This window comes from Apus apus, chromosome 5 (genome assembly GCF_020740795.1).
Source record: "Apus apus isolate bApuApu2 chromosome 5, bApuApu2.pri.cur, whole genome shotgun sequence".
In the NCBI taxonomy this organism is placed as follows: Eukaryota; Metazoa; Chordata; class Aves; order Apodiformes; family Apodidae; genus Apus; species Apus apus.
Genome location: NC_067286.1, coordinates 9,320,039 through 9,333,670, shown reverse-complemented (window position 1 = coordinate 9,333,670; position 13,632 = coordinate 9,320,039). Strand labels below are relative to the sequence as shown.

General features: G+C 38.2%; 1 protein-coding gene across 5 annotated transcripts in view; it reads right to left on the bottom strand.

The window, feature by feature from the left end:
* The window catches only part of BTBD10 (BTB domain containing 10), a 29,316-nt gene that overhangs the window by 5,076 nt on the left and 10,608 nt on the right, over nt 1-13,632 (bottom strand). For 2 of the 5 annotated variants that reach the window (XM_051622205.1, XM_051622202.1), the window contains 4 exons: nt 4,146-4,339; nt 3,209-3,494; nt 1,076-1,178; nt 197-317 (listed from right to left, as the gene is read on the bottom strand). In XM_051622205.1, coding sequence (XP_051478165.1) covers nt 197-317; nt 1,076-1,178; nt 3,209-3,494; nt 4,146-4,299 — 664 coding nt within the window. In that variant the 5' untranslated portion in view covers nt 4,300-4,339. Of the gene's footprint in view, nt 1-196; nt 318-1,075; nt 1,179-3,208; nt 3,495-4,145; nt 4,340-6,594; nt 6,614-9,676; nt 10,064-13,632 lie in introns of those variants that run through there. The other 3 variants (XM_051622201.1, XM_051622204.1, XM_051622206.1) reach the window with 3 other exon arrangements.

Below are 13,632 nucleotides of genomic sequence, written 5' to 3'. Positions count from 1 at the left end.
AAACATTATTTTTCAAAAGGCACACATCCATTGTCTTTGGGACTTCATTACATAAGAGAGAAAAAAGGATGGATTTTGATCGTGTGGTGTCAGCCATGCTCCTTACATCAATAAAGGATACAATTTGGAATTAATCCCCCCATTTATTTAAGTTAGTCTGTATAATCCAAATTATTTTCATGAATTCTGTACTTACTGAGATCTCTGCATTTAATAGTACTATATTCAAAAGAGATACAGAGATAGTCACACGCTTCTCTCAATTCAGGAATAGAAATCCCATCAGGACAGCGTATCACTCCCGTCTTGTAGTAATCCTACAGGAAGGCAGCAAACAAAAATCACAAGGCACTTCTACATTCACTGATGGAAACATTTCATCTTTTCATTTATGATACTTTCTTCACAAGCAAGCCCCCTCAACTGTTAAAGAGCAATGTATGTTAAACTTTGTAAATTTTACTGTCCTCAAATTATCAATTTTCTGAACTGCTTTCAGAGCAGTAAGCTCTGGTTAAAATTGTTACTGAAGTGACAACTATTAACCCTGATCATTTTAGTGTGTGTATACTGTCATTTGCCTGTACTTCACTCAGCTTTTCCTACTCTGAATCTGCTGACAAAGCAGTATGGCAGCTGTACTGCTTTGTGTAGATATGAAACACATAAGTGGCCATTTTCTTCTCAGACTGAAGTTTGCTTTTCTCCTGTTACCTGCAGTAAGTTATCTTTGAGCACTTCGTTTCATCTAATTTCAGCACAAGATGGGCTGAATATATCTAAATTAGGAGGACTCGGTGCACAGAAGGTGGTGAACTAATTTGTGTCAGGCAGTAGATTTTTCATTCATTTTCATTTCAGGAGTGCTCTTTCTTTCCCTGGCTGTCACATGCACGTCTAGACAACCCAGCACTGCTTTCACATAAAGCATTTTTTCCCCTCTAGAGGACAATACAGAAGAACAGTACTAATTCCACTTACAAAGTCCACGTATGCAACTAAGCCTAAATCAGGAAGTTATGCCTCTTAATACTCATAGTGCCTGTTCTAACAGTATTTGCCCCTGAAAACTCACCAGAATAGCACGAAAAACAGTGGAACCAATTCCTTCAGCAACTTCATACTCTCCTTTTTCATTAGGACGTGTAAAGTTATGTTCTCTGCCTGATCCAAACATCCTGCTCAAGAATGGAAGTAATTTGGTTAGAATTCCTTACTATGATTTTTTTTTAATCTGAAAATTAAAATGCGAAAAACTGTATTCAAATGGCATATTGTCTCATTTGTACGTACACTGTTCAGTTTATGGTTAGCAAGACTGCTAGAAAATAGAAAGCAGGGTAATATAACTCAGAGAAGTCTGGGTTTATTCTTCAATCTTAACCTGCCAATATCCTTTGATCAAAACAAAAGTTAGACCAGGCCGTTTCCTGCCCATGCCAAAGGGGAGGGGAACCTAAAACAAGTCTTCTTAGGCACTTGTGATATAACATAGCAGAAGACGTTTTGTTGAGGAATTTTCATTAAAGACATTTGTAGTAGTTTAAGAAACAGAATTCAGTGTTCAAGTACATGCAACTCACCTCAATTTCATTTAAAACTGTTAGTTAATTCAAAAGTCAAAGGAACATTCTGATAGAAGATACCCATACTTAAGGGTAGGATGTAATGCATATTTCTCCCTTTAGGGTGCAAGGAAAGTTACACTGAGAAAACTACATTTCCTAAACAGTATCCGATTTTTAATTTAAAACACATCTCTACTACAGAATTACATCCTATGATACAAAAAAATATTGCCATCTACTCTTTATTTTATTTACAAACACACCCAGATGGCAAAGCTTTGCTTTCTTACACACAATACAAAGACACAGAGCTGGCTTGCTGCGTGCATTTATAATGGAGAACAAAGTACCTTTTTTCACTTCATGATTTCACACATGTTTTCTGACCACTCTTCAAGGCAAGAAATAATATTTGGAAAAAGGCAGCCTAACAGGATGTAGGCTTAAGGCAAATAATACATTCTTATTATAGTTACTTTAACTTCCCAAAACACACTAGCTAAGCTGTTCCTGTTTAGTGTCCTGTGAGCTGACATTGGGGGAAAGTAGGTTTATAAATAATTCACTTTTTAGAGCAGTATTTCCGTATCTTTATTAACCTACTTTAGAATTAGCAGAAGATAAAATAAGCTCATTCCTTGAACCAATCCCAAAGGGAGAATAACTCAGCAACACACACACAAAAAAAATCGAGTGCATTAGCCAGCCCCACTTAGTCTGAGGCTGAGCATGGAAAAGGAAACTATTTCAAAGCATAACTTCACACTGATACACTCCCAGTTCTTTAGTCTCAATATTTACATGCATACATGTATTATACATATAAAATCCCTTATATCAATGATTTAATTCTATTACTTCTATTTGTTTCCCTTAACAGTTTTCATAGAGAAGGATTTTTTGCGTTCTCTGTAACTCTTCCCCCACTTTTCACAAAGTAGGGAACCAAGGTACAATTTGTCCCACACAGTGGTGACTTAAACAAAGCAGAAATTGTTTAATCATATTTATTACCTGTACCTTGGCAAACATCTTTATAGGTATGTATTTTAAATACAATTATATTTTTATGGGTCTTATGAGACACAGACCTTCATTTCCTTCTTGCCACAAGTTTGTAAGCTGTGCTCTATACTTCTGGACAATGCAAAACCAGCCAGTGTTCACACAAGTGAAGCACAGAATCTTTTCCCACCAAGTAAACATGTTAAATATGTTGCTTATTATACTTTCTACAGAAAATTTCACACACGTTGTGGACTTTCATACAACTATTGACCATTTTGAATGTCAGGTCTCTGCTGAGAGGCTCTGATCTGTTATACTGACTATTTATTTGACATTCCCCTGGCCAAAAAGCACTTCAGAAGATAAAATCTGCTCATTAAGCAAAATTAATTCCTTCAAGGTTTTCCTCCTCTTTCATCCCTAGGTAAATAAACATCTATTTGCATCTCTGCCAATACAGAGAAATTGCATCTGATTTTTACTTAAAGACCTTTGCAAACCGATATTAAGCATCAGCAGATCGGCTGCAGCAATATGAATTCAGCAGCTATTTAAACAGTTTGAATATCTACAAAGCATTTCTGGCTATCTTCACAGTTACAGACCGAGGCAAAGAAAAAAAAGATACAAACCTGCCCAACATTGTATTAGGTTGTGCAGTGAAGATAGAAGGATCTACAACAAATCTCGTATTATCCACTATGAGTGTTACTCGTTCAGAAGTTCTTACATTCCGAGCTCCCTCTTTTCCATTTTCATAAACAAATACCATTTCCCCACCAGCCTTGCAGCTCCCATCTGAACTTGACTGGCTACTGTTTCTGCTGCTGTTTCCCATGCTAACAACAGAACCGTTAGGAGAAGACTTCTGAGGACGAGGGCTGCTTGGTCGAGACGAACTGTGATCCTTTTCTCGATCTTAAGTGCGGACAAGGTGAAAGGAGAAAAAACAGGAAAAGGAATTATAGATTTACATGAGTTCTATACAGTTTGTCTTTCCAGGCACAAACCATGACAACTTGGTTAAGTACAATATTATTTCAATTAAATCTATTACAGTTAAAGTAACTTCCAAAAATACCTATATGACATCCTGAAGTTTCTACCACTTAAAAATCAAAGGCACCTCACGTCCTTTTTACAAGAAAAATTTACCATTCTAGTACTGAGAAAGCAACTCAGCATACTACAGAAGCTATGGATCACAGCTGCTGTTCAGTGCTGTAGTTCAAAAGGAACAAAGGAGGTTTTGTCACCAAAAAAAAGAACTGTTTCCTCTCTTTCTAAATATCTAAACCCCACCATGTAAAGGGGAAGTGTTCAAGCAATTATCTTCTAATAAAAATTACATTGTTCTTGTGATCTGAAGTAAGAGCATCATGTAGGAATACATACTGTAGAAGAAAAAGTTATGACATACCAAAAAAAGGGTACTCCCAGCCCATGACACATGTAAGAAACCTGTATATTTGTGGCATCAACAAATAATGCTTTCTGTTGTATTCTTTTAATGAAATAGTAGTTAAGTATAAGAATTTTAATCCTGAAATGCTATAGATCTGAACACACCATAATGATACTGTCTTGTTGGTGAAGTAACATTCCTGATGCATGGAGTCAGCTGAGATTCTGCTCTTTCATGGGATGAGTCACGAGATCTGTCACTTGATCTGCGTCTGTCCCTTGATCTCTCATGTCCACCACTTGCACCATGGAGGCTCATTTTTGTGTAGTCTATTCCTTTAGCAATACGGGATGAGGTGCTGAAAACACAATTAAGAAAAACGTTCAGCATTTCAAAACTTCAGAAACATTATACATGTTGGCTTGTAAAGCCATTCACTCCACATACATTTTTGAAGATTACCCCCTCTACTTTCTTTGTTGTACTTATGTTTATATTTACAAACATAAACAATTATTTGGAACATGAAGTAGACAGCAAGAATCACTTGTTTATTGCTGTGTGATGTACAGAGACACTGCCTAATCAGTTGAGCCTCTCTGTGAACCTGTATTCACAGAAATCCCCTCCAGAACAGGTAAGTCAAACACAACTGCGCACTCTTTTCATCCTTACAGTAAGACCTACAGTCCTGTCAGTAGCAAGTAGGACATCAGCTCTAAACTAGCAATTCTTAAATGTAACTGTTTAAGACTTTTTTTAGATTGTGATTAAATTATATTACATTCCTTAAATTAAGATATTGATTATATATTGCAGTTAACCACTAAACCTAGCAAAAAACACAGGCAGCTTCAAGATTCACTGCTCTCAGAAACAGTCTGAAAACTGAGTATCAACTTGCAACAGCTATTATTGAATTTTACCAAAAATACTCATGACTTTTATTTGTAACTCTTCAAAACAGACATTTTTGTATCAGGACAGCACAGACTTATCTGTGGCCTTGCATCCTACTGGAATTCCTAAATTAGTTCACTTGCTATTTGCCTTTCATGGGTGAGCATGACAACACTCCTTATTTATGATTTTTCCCAAAGAACATTCCAAAAGTCTCAGGTACCAGATAAGTGAGATGGACGTCTGCACAGCTACGAAGTCTGACAGGCAAAGGAGGGGCATAATTTCCCACAGGAGCCTCAATGCCCCACTTCTCACAGCCTGCAAATCCCACAAATTCTACTAAAAGACCTTAAATATTACAGCTAGGAATGCTGTAGGATTCAAGAGCACAAAGAGGTAAGAATAATAGCTAAGAAAAGCACAACCATTTTTCAAAGCATGATCTGTACAAGCAAGTGGAGCAGAATGTCCTCTTTTTAAAGTTGCTTAGAAGTAATGGGGAAAAAAAAAATACTCAAGACTATTTAGAACAGTGAACATCTAGCATGACATGTTTCAGCTTCAGGTTTCAGTGACCAATAAGAAGAGAAGCTTAAATCAGAACATAAAGGCTATGATTGATCTTATACAGTTTACACTGGCATAAAATGAGTACTAGCACAATGCAAAGAAGAAATACACCTCTCAGCTAAGGAACACAAGCTTCTCCCATTGCTTTTGGATGAGGGAAGGATCTTGTATCCCATAAAGCAGAAGTTTGGTGCAGAGAGAATCTACTGCAACACTGTTTCCTGCCAAGCTTAAGATATGCTGCAATAAGACAGGCATCTTTAGGATGTGAAGTCAGCCAAAGGTCTATTGAATAAGGCAGAAGAACTGCAAGCCTTGCTTATGGCTGCAAATGCTCACATTTAGAGTCTAAGAATAAAGACGATCCAACCACTTCCGTTACAAGGAAACAATTTTCCTCAGGACTTCCAATGCAATACTGAACACATTAAGGTGTTTAGCATTTCAGCAGAGCTACTGTGTCTCTGCACTTGTTTTACTTCTCTATCAGAGAAAGGTAAGTTCTGTATTATGAAAGTGAAATGTCCAAAAGTTTGCAAGAGTGAGATCTGCAAACTCCCCTTTCAAGAACATCACCAATTTAGGAAAAACTTCGTACCTTTTCTTCCATACATATGCATATAAAACATAATCATTTTAATAGGTATAAAATACGCCCACAAATTATCAGAAATGTGGATTGCAATCTATAATTAAAATCTAACTTGAAACCAAAGTCTGACTCCTGTTTATACATTATATTCATTACTGCTACAGCTAAACTTCCCACAAAATGGGTCAAACTTCAAAAGAAATCAAATCTCTACCTCATCTGCTCATCATGGTATAACCAACTAACCCACAAAGGGAGGGGGGAAAGGTGTATGGGCAAATGCATGTGAAGTGCTCAAACACATACATAGCAGTCCTGTGACAAAATCTCAGCAAATCCTAATCAAGCTCCATGTGATCAGGCCTTTGTTAAAGCAGTGCTTTGATCCTAGCCCTGATAACATTTCTAACCATGCTGTGAGAAATAATAATTTTGCAGGTGCCACACTTCATAGTACCAAAATGTATCACTCAGTATTTCTCAATAGCTAAAAGCACTCCAGTTAACTTCAAATAGGGGAAACATACTAGAAAATTAAACTGACCCACCCTAAGGATACACAGGCTTATCACGCATTTTGGCAGAGCAGACATGAATTACCCTTTAACAGAGAAGGCAATTAAAATGTGATTCTTAATCCAGAAAACCATCTAAAGCCACATTAGCCTCTAAGCAGTGATTCAGAGTTCACAATGAAGTAGGGCAAACCCTAGTTAATAATCTCTTTACAGAAGTTGAGAAAAACAGGTGCTACAGGAAGTAACACTGACTCAGCTGGCAACACACTTCCTCTTTAGTCACCTCTGAATAAAGCACTAAACACGCCAGACATGACTGCTTCAGCTTCACCTTCCCAGTACTGGGCACAACGGCTTGAGCTTCACCTTCCCAGCATCCGAACGGGCTACGTCTGCTTTCCTCCCAGCACAGCTGGGAAGATCAGAGCAGTGTGCATAGATGAACATGCCCACTGCTGCCAGCCACGTCTGTCCCTTCAGAGCATGGACACACAAGCCCTCAGTGGCACACACTGCACTACAAAAGACGCAGAGGCTGCCAGCTGGAGGACAGGATCCCTGAATATTAAATTGTTTCTGAAACAGATAGATTAGTAAAGAGTTTTCAAGAGCTCTTTGCAGGTGGACACACCATTAATTTGCTTGCTTCTGTGTTGTACTTCCCTTCCTTTAAAGTACAGATTAATACTGTGAGACTAGCACAGTATCTTTTGGCCAGATGCACACCAAAATGTCTGAAAATTCAAGCTATTTGTCTTGGGACAGCACCATCTGAATCATGAATCTTCACCCATGTCACCAGCAGCCATCTAAAATGCCAATCTTAAATTTCGTCACCGTTGAGTCACAGTACACACCAAAGATTTATTTCTTTATTCTGTTAGATCTATGTGTGAGAAAATCTGAAGTTCCTCTTGTTTGACAGCATGCATACTCAGGTAAATATTAACACTGAAATACAACTTTGCTCTACAATAAACAAGACAACTAAAATTACTTAAATCTGGACAAAGAGAAAATAAAGGAGGTGGAATCTAGCATGTCATAAGAGACAGTCACTGGCTTTACCCTGCAATATTTGACTAGGAAAACTGTGTCACTGAGCTGTTCTATGAGTTTGTCTGGATAAGGAGCTACATCTCTGGCCAGTACACATGAAAGAAGATCTGTGGCTTGTATTTTCCTGTATAGAGGCTTTAGAAGAAGTTGTAAGTGTCCAAAAAAAAACAACATCAAAACTACCAAACAATTTTGGTATTTTTTTTTAACAGAAGAACTTGTTAATCATAGCATTTTTTCCCCTCTAACAAAGCCATTGGGGGCAGGAGGATGTTTCTGCAGGGAAATGCCAAAGCCCTTTGATCCACACCAGCAATGTGTGCAACTTTTAACTACAAACCTGTCCCCAGCGATGCTGGTGAGCCAAACTGGCACTCACCAGTTAGTTCCACAGTTGTGTCAATGCAGCTACCTACCTACACCAAATGAAAAATGACTGCTAAAAGCAGAGCTGCCCCATTTGCAAGAACAAGAAAACTGTTAGAAAGTACAGTTCACAGAAGCATTATGCAGACCAAATAAAACACTAGTACTTCTCAAATAGCAGTGAACCACCGACAACTAAAGTGCCAGGAAGCCACTGGTCTCATGCAGCACCTGGCTACCTTACTCTATTAATCTGTAATTTCAGCCTACAGCAGCAGTCAGTGGTGCTCTGCATGGTGCATTACTTCAAGCCTCCAAGAATGTAATTATAGTTTCCTATCTCTATTTCACTCAGAAAATAAGTATGTGCAATGTCAACTTTCAGATCATCTCCCAGCCGACAACCACCAGCTACACACTGTGCTGTGGAAGCCATGGGCAATGACTGAGGCACAACACTGCCTAACAGCAAAATTTTCTCCTGTGTGCTTAATGATATATTGCTTTTCAATTAAAACTGTAAGAGAAAAAAAAAAAGTTTTAAACCCACAGCCTCATTTCTTCATTCACTAAAGCCTGAAAAAGCCCTATATATAGACTATCTAGTGCCCAAAAGTTTATAAAGGACAGGGAAGAGAATCTTGCTTTATCAATTACTTTCCTACAGGGGAAAAAAACCCCAAACAAATCCCAATCCTATGAGTCTTGCTGTAGTTAGACAATCTTCACAAATTCTATATATAATTTTTCCTTGCTCCAAAGCAACGTTGGGACACTAGCACTGCACTCCCCTCAATCAGGGATCAAGGCAGTTCTGCTTCTGTAAAGGGAAGCGGCATTTTTCTTTAAAAGCAGATGCCTCACAAAGAAAACCAAGTATGCTGAAGGCTTTATTTAAGCAAGCCTATTTAATATGATGTGAAGGAGGAAAAGGAGTACCACCAAAATGGCACACTTGTCATACTGGTATGCTTCCTATTTTTGCAGTAAGGGAAGATCTGTTTTTTTTGTAAATGTAAATGCTCTTCAATTTAATGATGCTCTGGAGTCATCTGTGAAAGGACAGCTTCAGCTTGCCTTCATATGTAACAACATATTGCTCTGAATATATTACTAATTATTAAATGAAGTCATTAAACTGAATTACTTCTACTGCCAAAACAATTAGCATGTATTCCAACACAAAAAACTTCATGTGCATCCTGCTGAACACTTGTCTACACAGAATTATGATGCTAAACCAATATACTTATTACTTTCAAAGCCAACCTAAAACCTTACCTAAATTAAAAGAATGCAGCAGTGGAACATTTACCAAGCTTTTTGCCCTTTCTCCCCCTCCCTTCATCTTCTAAAATTTGTATTAATTCCTCTTAAAATATAAACTTAGATCCAATCCTTTCCTAGGATGATTTACATAATCAACACTTGTAGAACAAGGATATAGAGCTTTATCTATACACAAAGTTACAGATACAATGCTATAAGGCTTTAGAATAAATGTGTTCTGCTCATATTGCTAGGACTTAAACAATGACAATGCTTATGCCCCCCTTCCTCCCCCTGAAGTCTGCTCTTTGTCAGCAGACATTTCAAATGACCAGTGCACACAAAGGACAGTACTTTTCCCTTTCCTCATTCTTCTCCAAATAATGCCCACAGATTATTCCTGTTAACACATACGCACCTTCCTCTTGTATCTATCAGGGAGGAAACACAAAAGCATGGAAATAATTTTGAAATCAGAACACAAAGGAATTCTGCTCCTTCCAAAAAGGCAGTTTTGAAAGCCAGATCAGCATCCTTTGGCATTACTTGTTAAGCTCAGCATATTTGCTATTTCCATCATTTCTTCAGTAGTTCACTGCACCATCAGCGAGCCTTACTTTTTCCTCCATCATCTTCCCCTCAAGGATTGGAGATCGCAGCTATACAGTCCATTAAGTGTTCTAAGACGCAAACCCCTCCAGATATTAATTCAATTTCTCACAGTCACTGACTCAGCCATGCGTAGTGCAACACTGACGTCTGACCTCGCAGCCTCCTGTGAGCTGAATTCATACTTGCTGGCTCCTCAGCTCCAGGCAGCCATTGGGTACTGCGACTGACAGGCAGGGTGGGGAGCGTGCGAGAGGAGAGCTGCTCGGGACCGTGCCAAGTACCATCTGCGAAGCTATTTCTAGTCTTGCCAGCTTGTCGGGCTTCAGCACACACACACCACATCTGAAAAGGTTATTGCTAACTTTCTCTTGTCACAGCTCTCATCTGTGTTCATGATCACTCGAGATAGACAAATCCATGCAAGTTTCAAGGGATGGTTAATCCGCTCCGGTAAAGTCTGCCTGCATCAATACTTAAAATGAATTCCCCTTTCACTGAGTTCAAAAGCAGGTACAGCAATAGCCTTGTGAGAACAAGGCAAAACAGCCTCAATTTTTTAACTACAAACATCCCTTTTACAGCAAGTCTAAGCCAGTAAAAAATGTTCCATGCTTTGTGACAATTAAAATATTAGTAAATGATCATACTAATCAGCAAGTTTACTGATCCAAAATCAGTTCACCAAGAGCTGATGTCGTGCATCTTTACATCAAAACAAGTCAAGCCCACCACACACAAAAAGCAAAAATGAAATTAGTGTATGTGTCAGAATAAAACTTTCTAAAGGTTTTTTTTTCCTTTGGGGGAGGATAAGTAAGCGTTATGCTACAGCTTTTTTAAATTACTCTTTTTAGAATGTCTGTAGGCTGTTTTAAGGAGCCACCATTTACCAGAGGAATAGTTTAAAAGCAAGTCTTACAATAAATAAAGATCAAGATGTCATAAGCAGTAGAGTGGAAATTAAAATATGATGAAAACTGAAGGAATAAAGGGGACTGTTCAGCAAAAGATTGCTGTTATAAAAAGTCGGTAAGAAAAATGGGATTTGTGATTAGAAAGGCAGGAGAGCATCAGCATTCTAGACTGAGGACTCAGCTCTTTAGACACGGAAGAAAAATTTCTGCTCACACAATTACAATTACTTGAGTCCATGAATTTTCTCTGGGTTTAGAGTCTTGTGAATGTTAACACAACCACCCTCCCCATGCCCCAGGGGTAGAATATTAATCACAGTTTCCTAAGCCCCTTCTTCCCTTCAAAATAAGCCATGGAAGACATGGCTGTAACAAGTTATGTAGAAAGCACATTGGAGAAATGTTCTTCCTCAGGCCTTTTTTGTCCTCCAACAGCAAGAAAAAGTGCAAGTGCATCCAGGTTCTTTCAGCACTGGCCCCTCTACAGTGTCTTTTCTTCCTAGCAGAACTAACATGTTTTGTTCTCCTTTACTCCTATTTCACATGGAGACAACATGCCATGGATGGATTAGCTTTTCATTCCCACAAAACTACTCCTCAGGCAAGGACATGCATCCACCAAAATCTTGCAGAAGCACAGACCAGCAATCACATGCAACTTGGGCTCCACCTCCAGTTGGGAAGCCCTTGGAAAGAATTCTCTGTTTTATTTGGGAAATGCTACAGGATCTTCCCTCAGCCCCACATGGCAACTGTGTGAACACTTTCCTGCTCCAAAGTTCTGAAATACATAATTTTGGTCTCCAGTGGGCTCTTTCAACCATGAGTAATTTATTTCTTAGTATTTCAGTTCAATTTCACAAAGGAAACCATGAAAAAAATCCCACAAGTGTTCTACTACTAAAGGGATTTTTCAGCAAGAAATTAACCTTTAGGAAGGTACACATTCACACCTTATGACTTCTGTCAAGAGACCCAAATATATGACCTCCACAAGAATACTAGTTGCCTTGATTTATATACCAATTCCTCCTCCATTTTCAAAATGGGATGTTAGGTATAAACTGAAGTTTAGAAAACTCTGAAGCATATTCTCCTTGGAACTGGAAGTAATTCCACTTATTAAAAATCAACTTCAGAAGTTCAAATTCCAAAGAACTGGGTCTAAGCAGTTACTGAATCTCTATCTAGCCATTACAGTTTCTACTCTCAGTGCAGAAAGGACAGCAATGAAGAAGAGCTGTCCATACAAACCCTAGGACATAATAATTCTAAGGATAATCACTTAATCTCTAAAGTGTTTTGCATCTTAATTAAAAGCCCAAGTCTGATCAAGTTTTGCACAATGCCAAAGTCCACCACAAATGGTGTCTGATGGTATTTGGAAAAGGTCATTTGTGTGCTGGAGAAGTTGAGGAGGATTTAATGTGTGCTTTCACATAGAAAGTCACTAAGTTTTCCTTCTCAGCAGTGTTCACAAGCTGCCATTTCAGAAATGAAGGATGTCAAAAAGAAAGAAAAAAAAAAAGCAATCCAACTGTTTAAACCCAGCAATACCTTAGACACTTTACAAAAGATTGGTAGACTGATGTGTCTGAAAGCCATCACTGAGAGCAGCGATTTTTCTAGATCCCAGGAACACCCCATCCCAGTTTCTTCTGAGGGTTTTACACCCTGGCTTAAATAAAATTTAGATCAAGATATCTTGATTAGCCAACACCACCTTGCAATTCAGAGCAGGCCTATTTGTAGTTAACTTACAGCAGATGATGCACAGTAATTCACAGACTATGACTTGAGCCTATGGCAAAAGTAGACTTAATTATTTTCATGTAGGCCTGGTCCATGCTATAAAGTGTACAACTGCAGAAATCCAATTTACACAAAGAGAAATAAAACATGTCCTGCAGTGGAAAACATATTATGCACTCTGATATCATCCCAGAGATGAGAAAAGAACCCTTCTGGGGATGCTTCATGTACTCACAAAATGCTGAGGCAAGCGGTACTTCCATTCACAACCCATGAATGCATCCTTGCAGCATGCAAAAATAACACTACGGAAAAAATTATCTGCATGCAGCATCTGCAAAATAACTTGTCATCTATAGAAAATTCTTCGAAGAAGTTGAAGATTTTCAAAGATTCAAGAGTCATGACAAGAGAATCACAGCACAGCCATATTTTGTTCATTAACGTAGAAGGGCAAGCAGGACGCTGAAACTATCTACATAGAATGACCAAACAAGGAACTATCCAATGGGACTAAAAAAGAAGCAGATTTAGAAAATGAAATCCAGGACAAATCTTAAGCAAGAGGCAAGTTTAAGCCACAGGTTCTTCACCACAACTCCAGAGAAAGCAATTAGTACAACGGAATTCGAATTACAGTCTTCCAACAACAGAAACTACAGCACTATATAGAAATTACACGTGGTAAGCTAACGATAAATAAAAAATTAAAGAGAAATACAAACCAGCAATACATAATGAAAATATGAATCCAGAGACCATTTCCTTGAATCTTAGCTACTGCTTAGTCAACATATGGTTCCTGAAAGTTTTATTCCATCTTATTTGGGTAATTAAATAAAAAATTTCTCAAAATATTTTTGTAATAGCTTGGACAAACAAGACTGACTGGATAATTAGTTACAGCCAGCTTTAACACCATATAATTTCATCCTGTCAGGCTCTTTAGATTTACACCAGGATCATATGCATTATATTTTTGGTCGTTTTTTCCTGAATCTCTGAGTTTTCCATTACAACACCCATCTCAGAACCAGTAATAAAAAGGAGGATAGAAGACAACGGTCTTCTTCCCAGAGGTTTCAAAAATTGGACA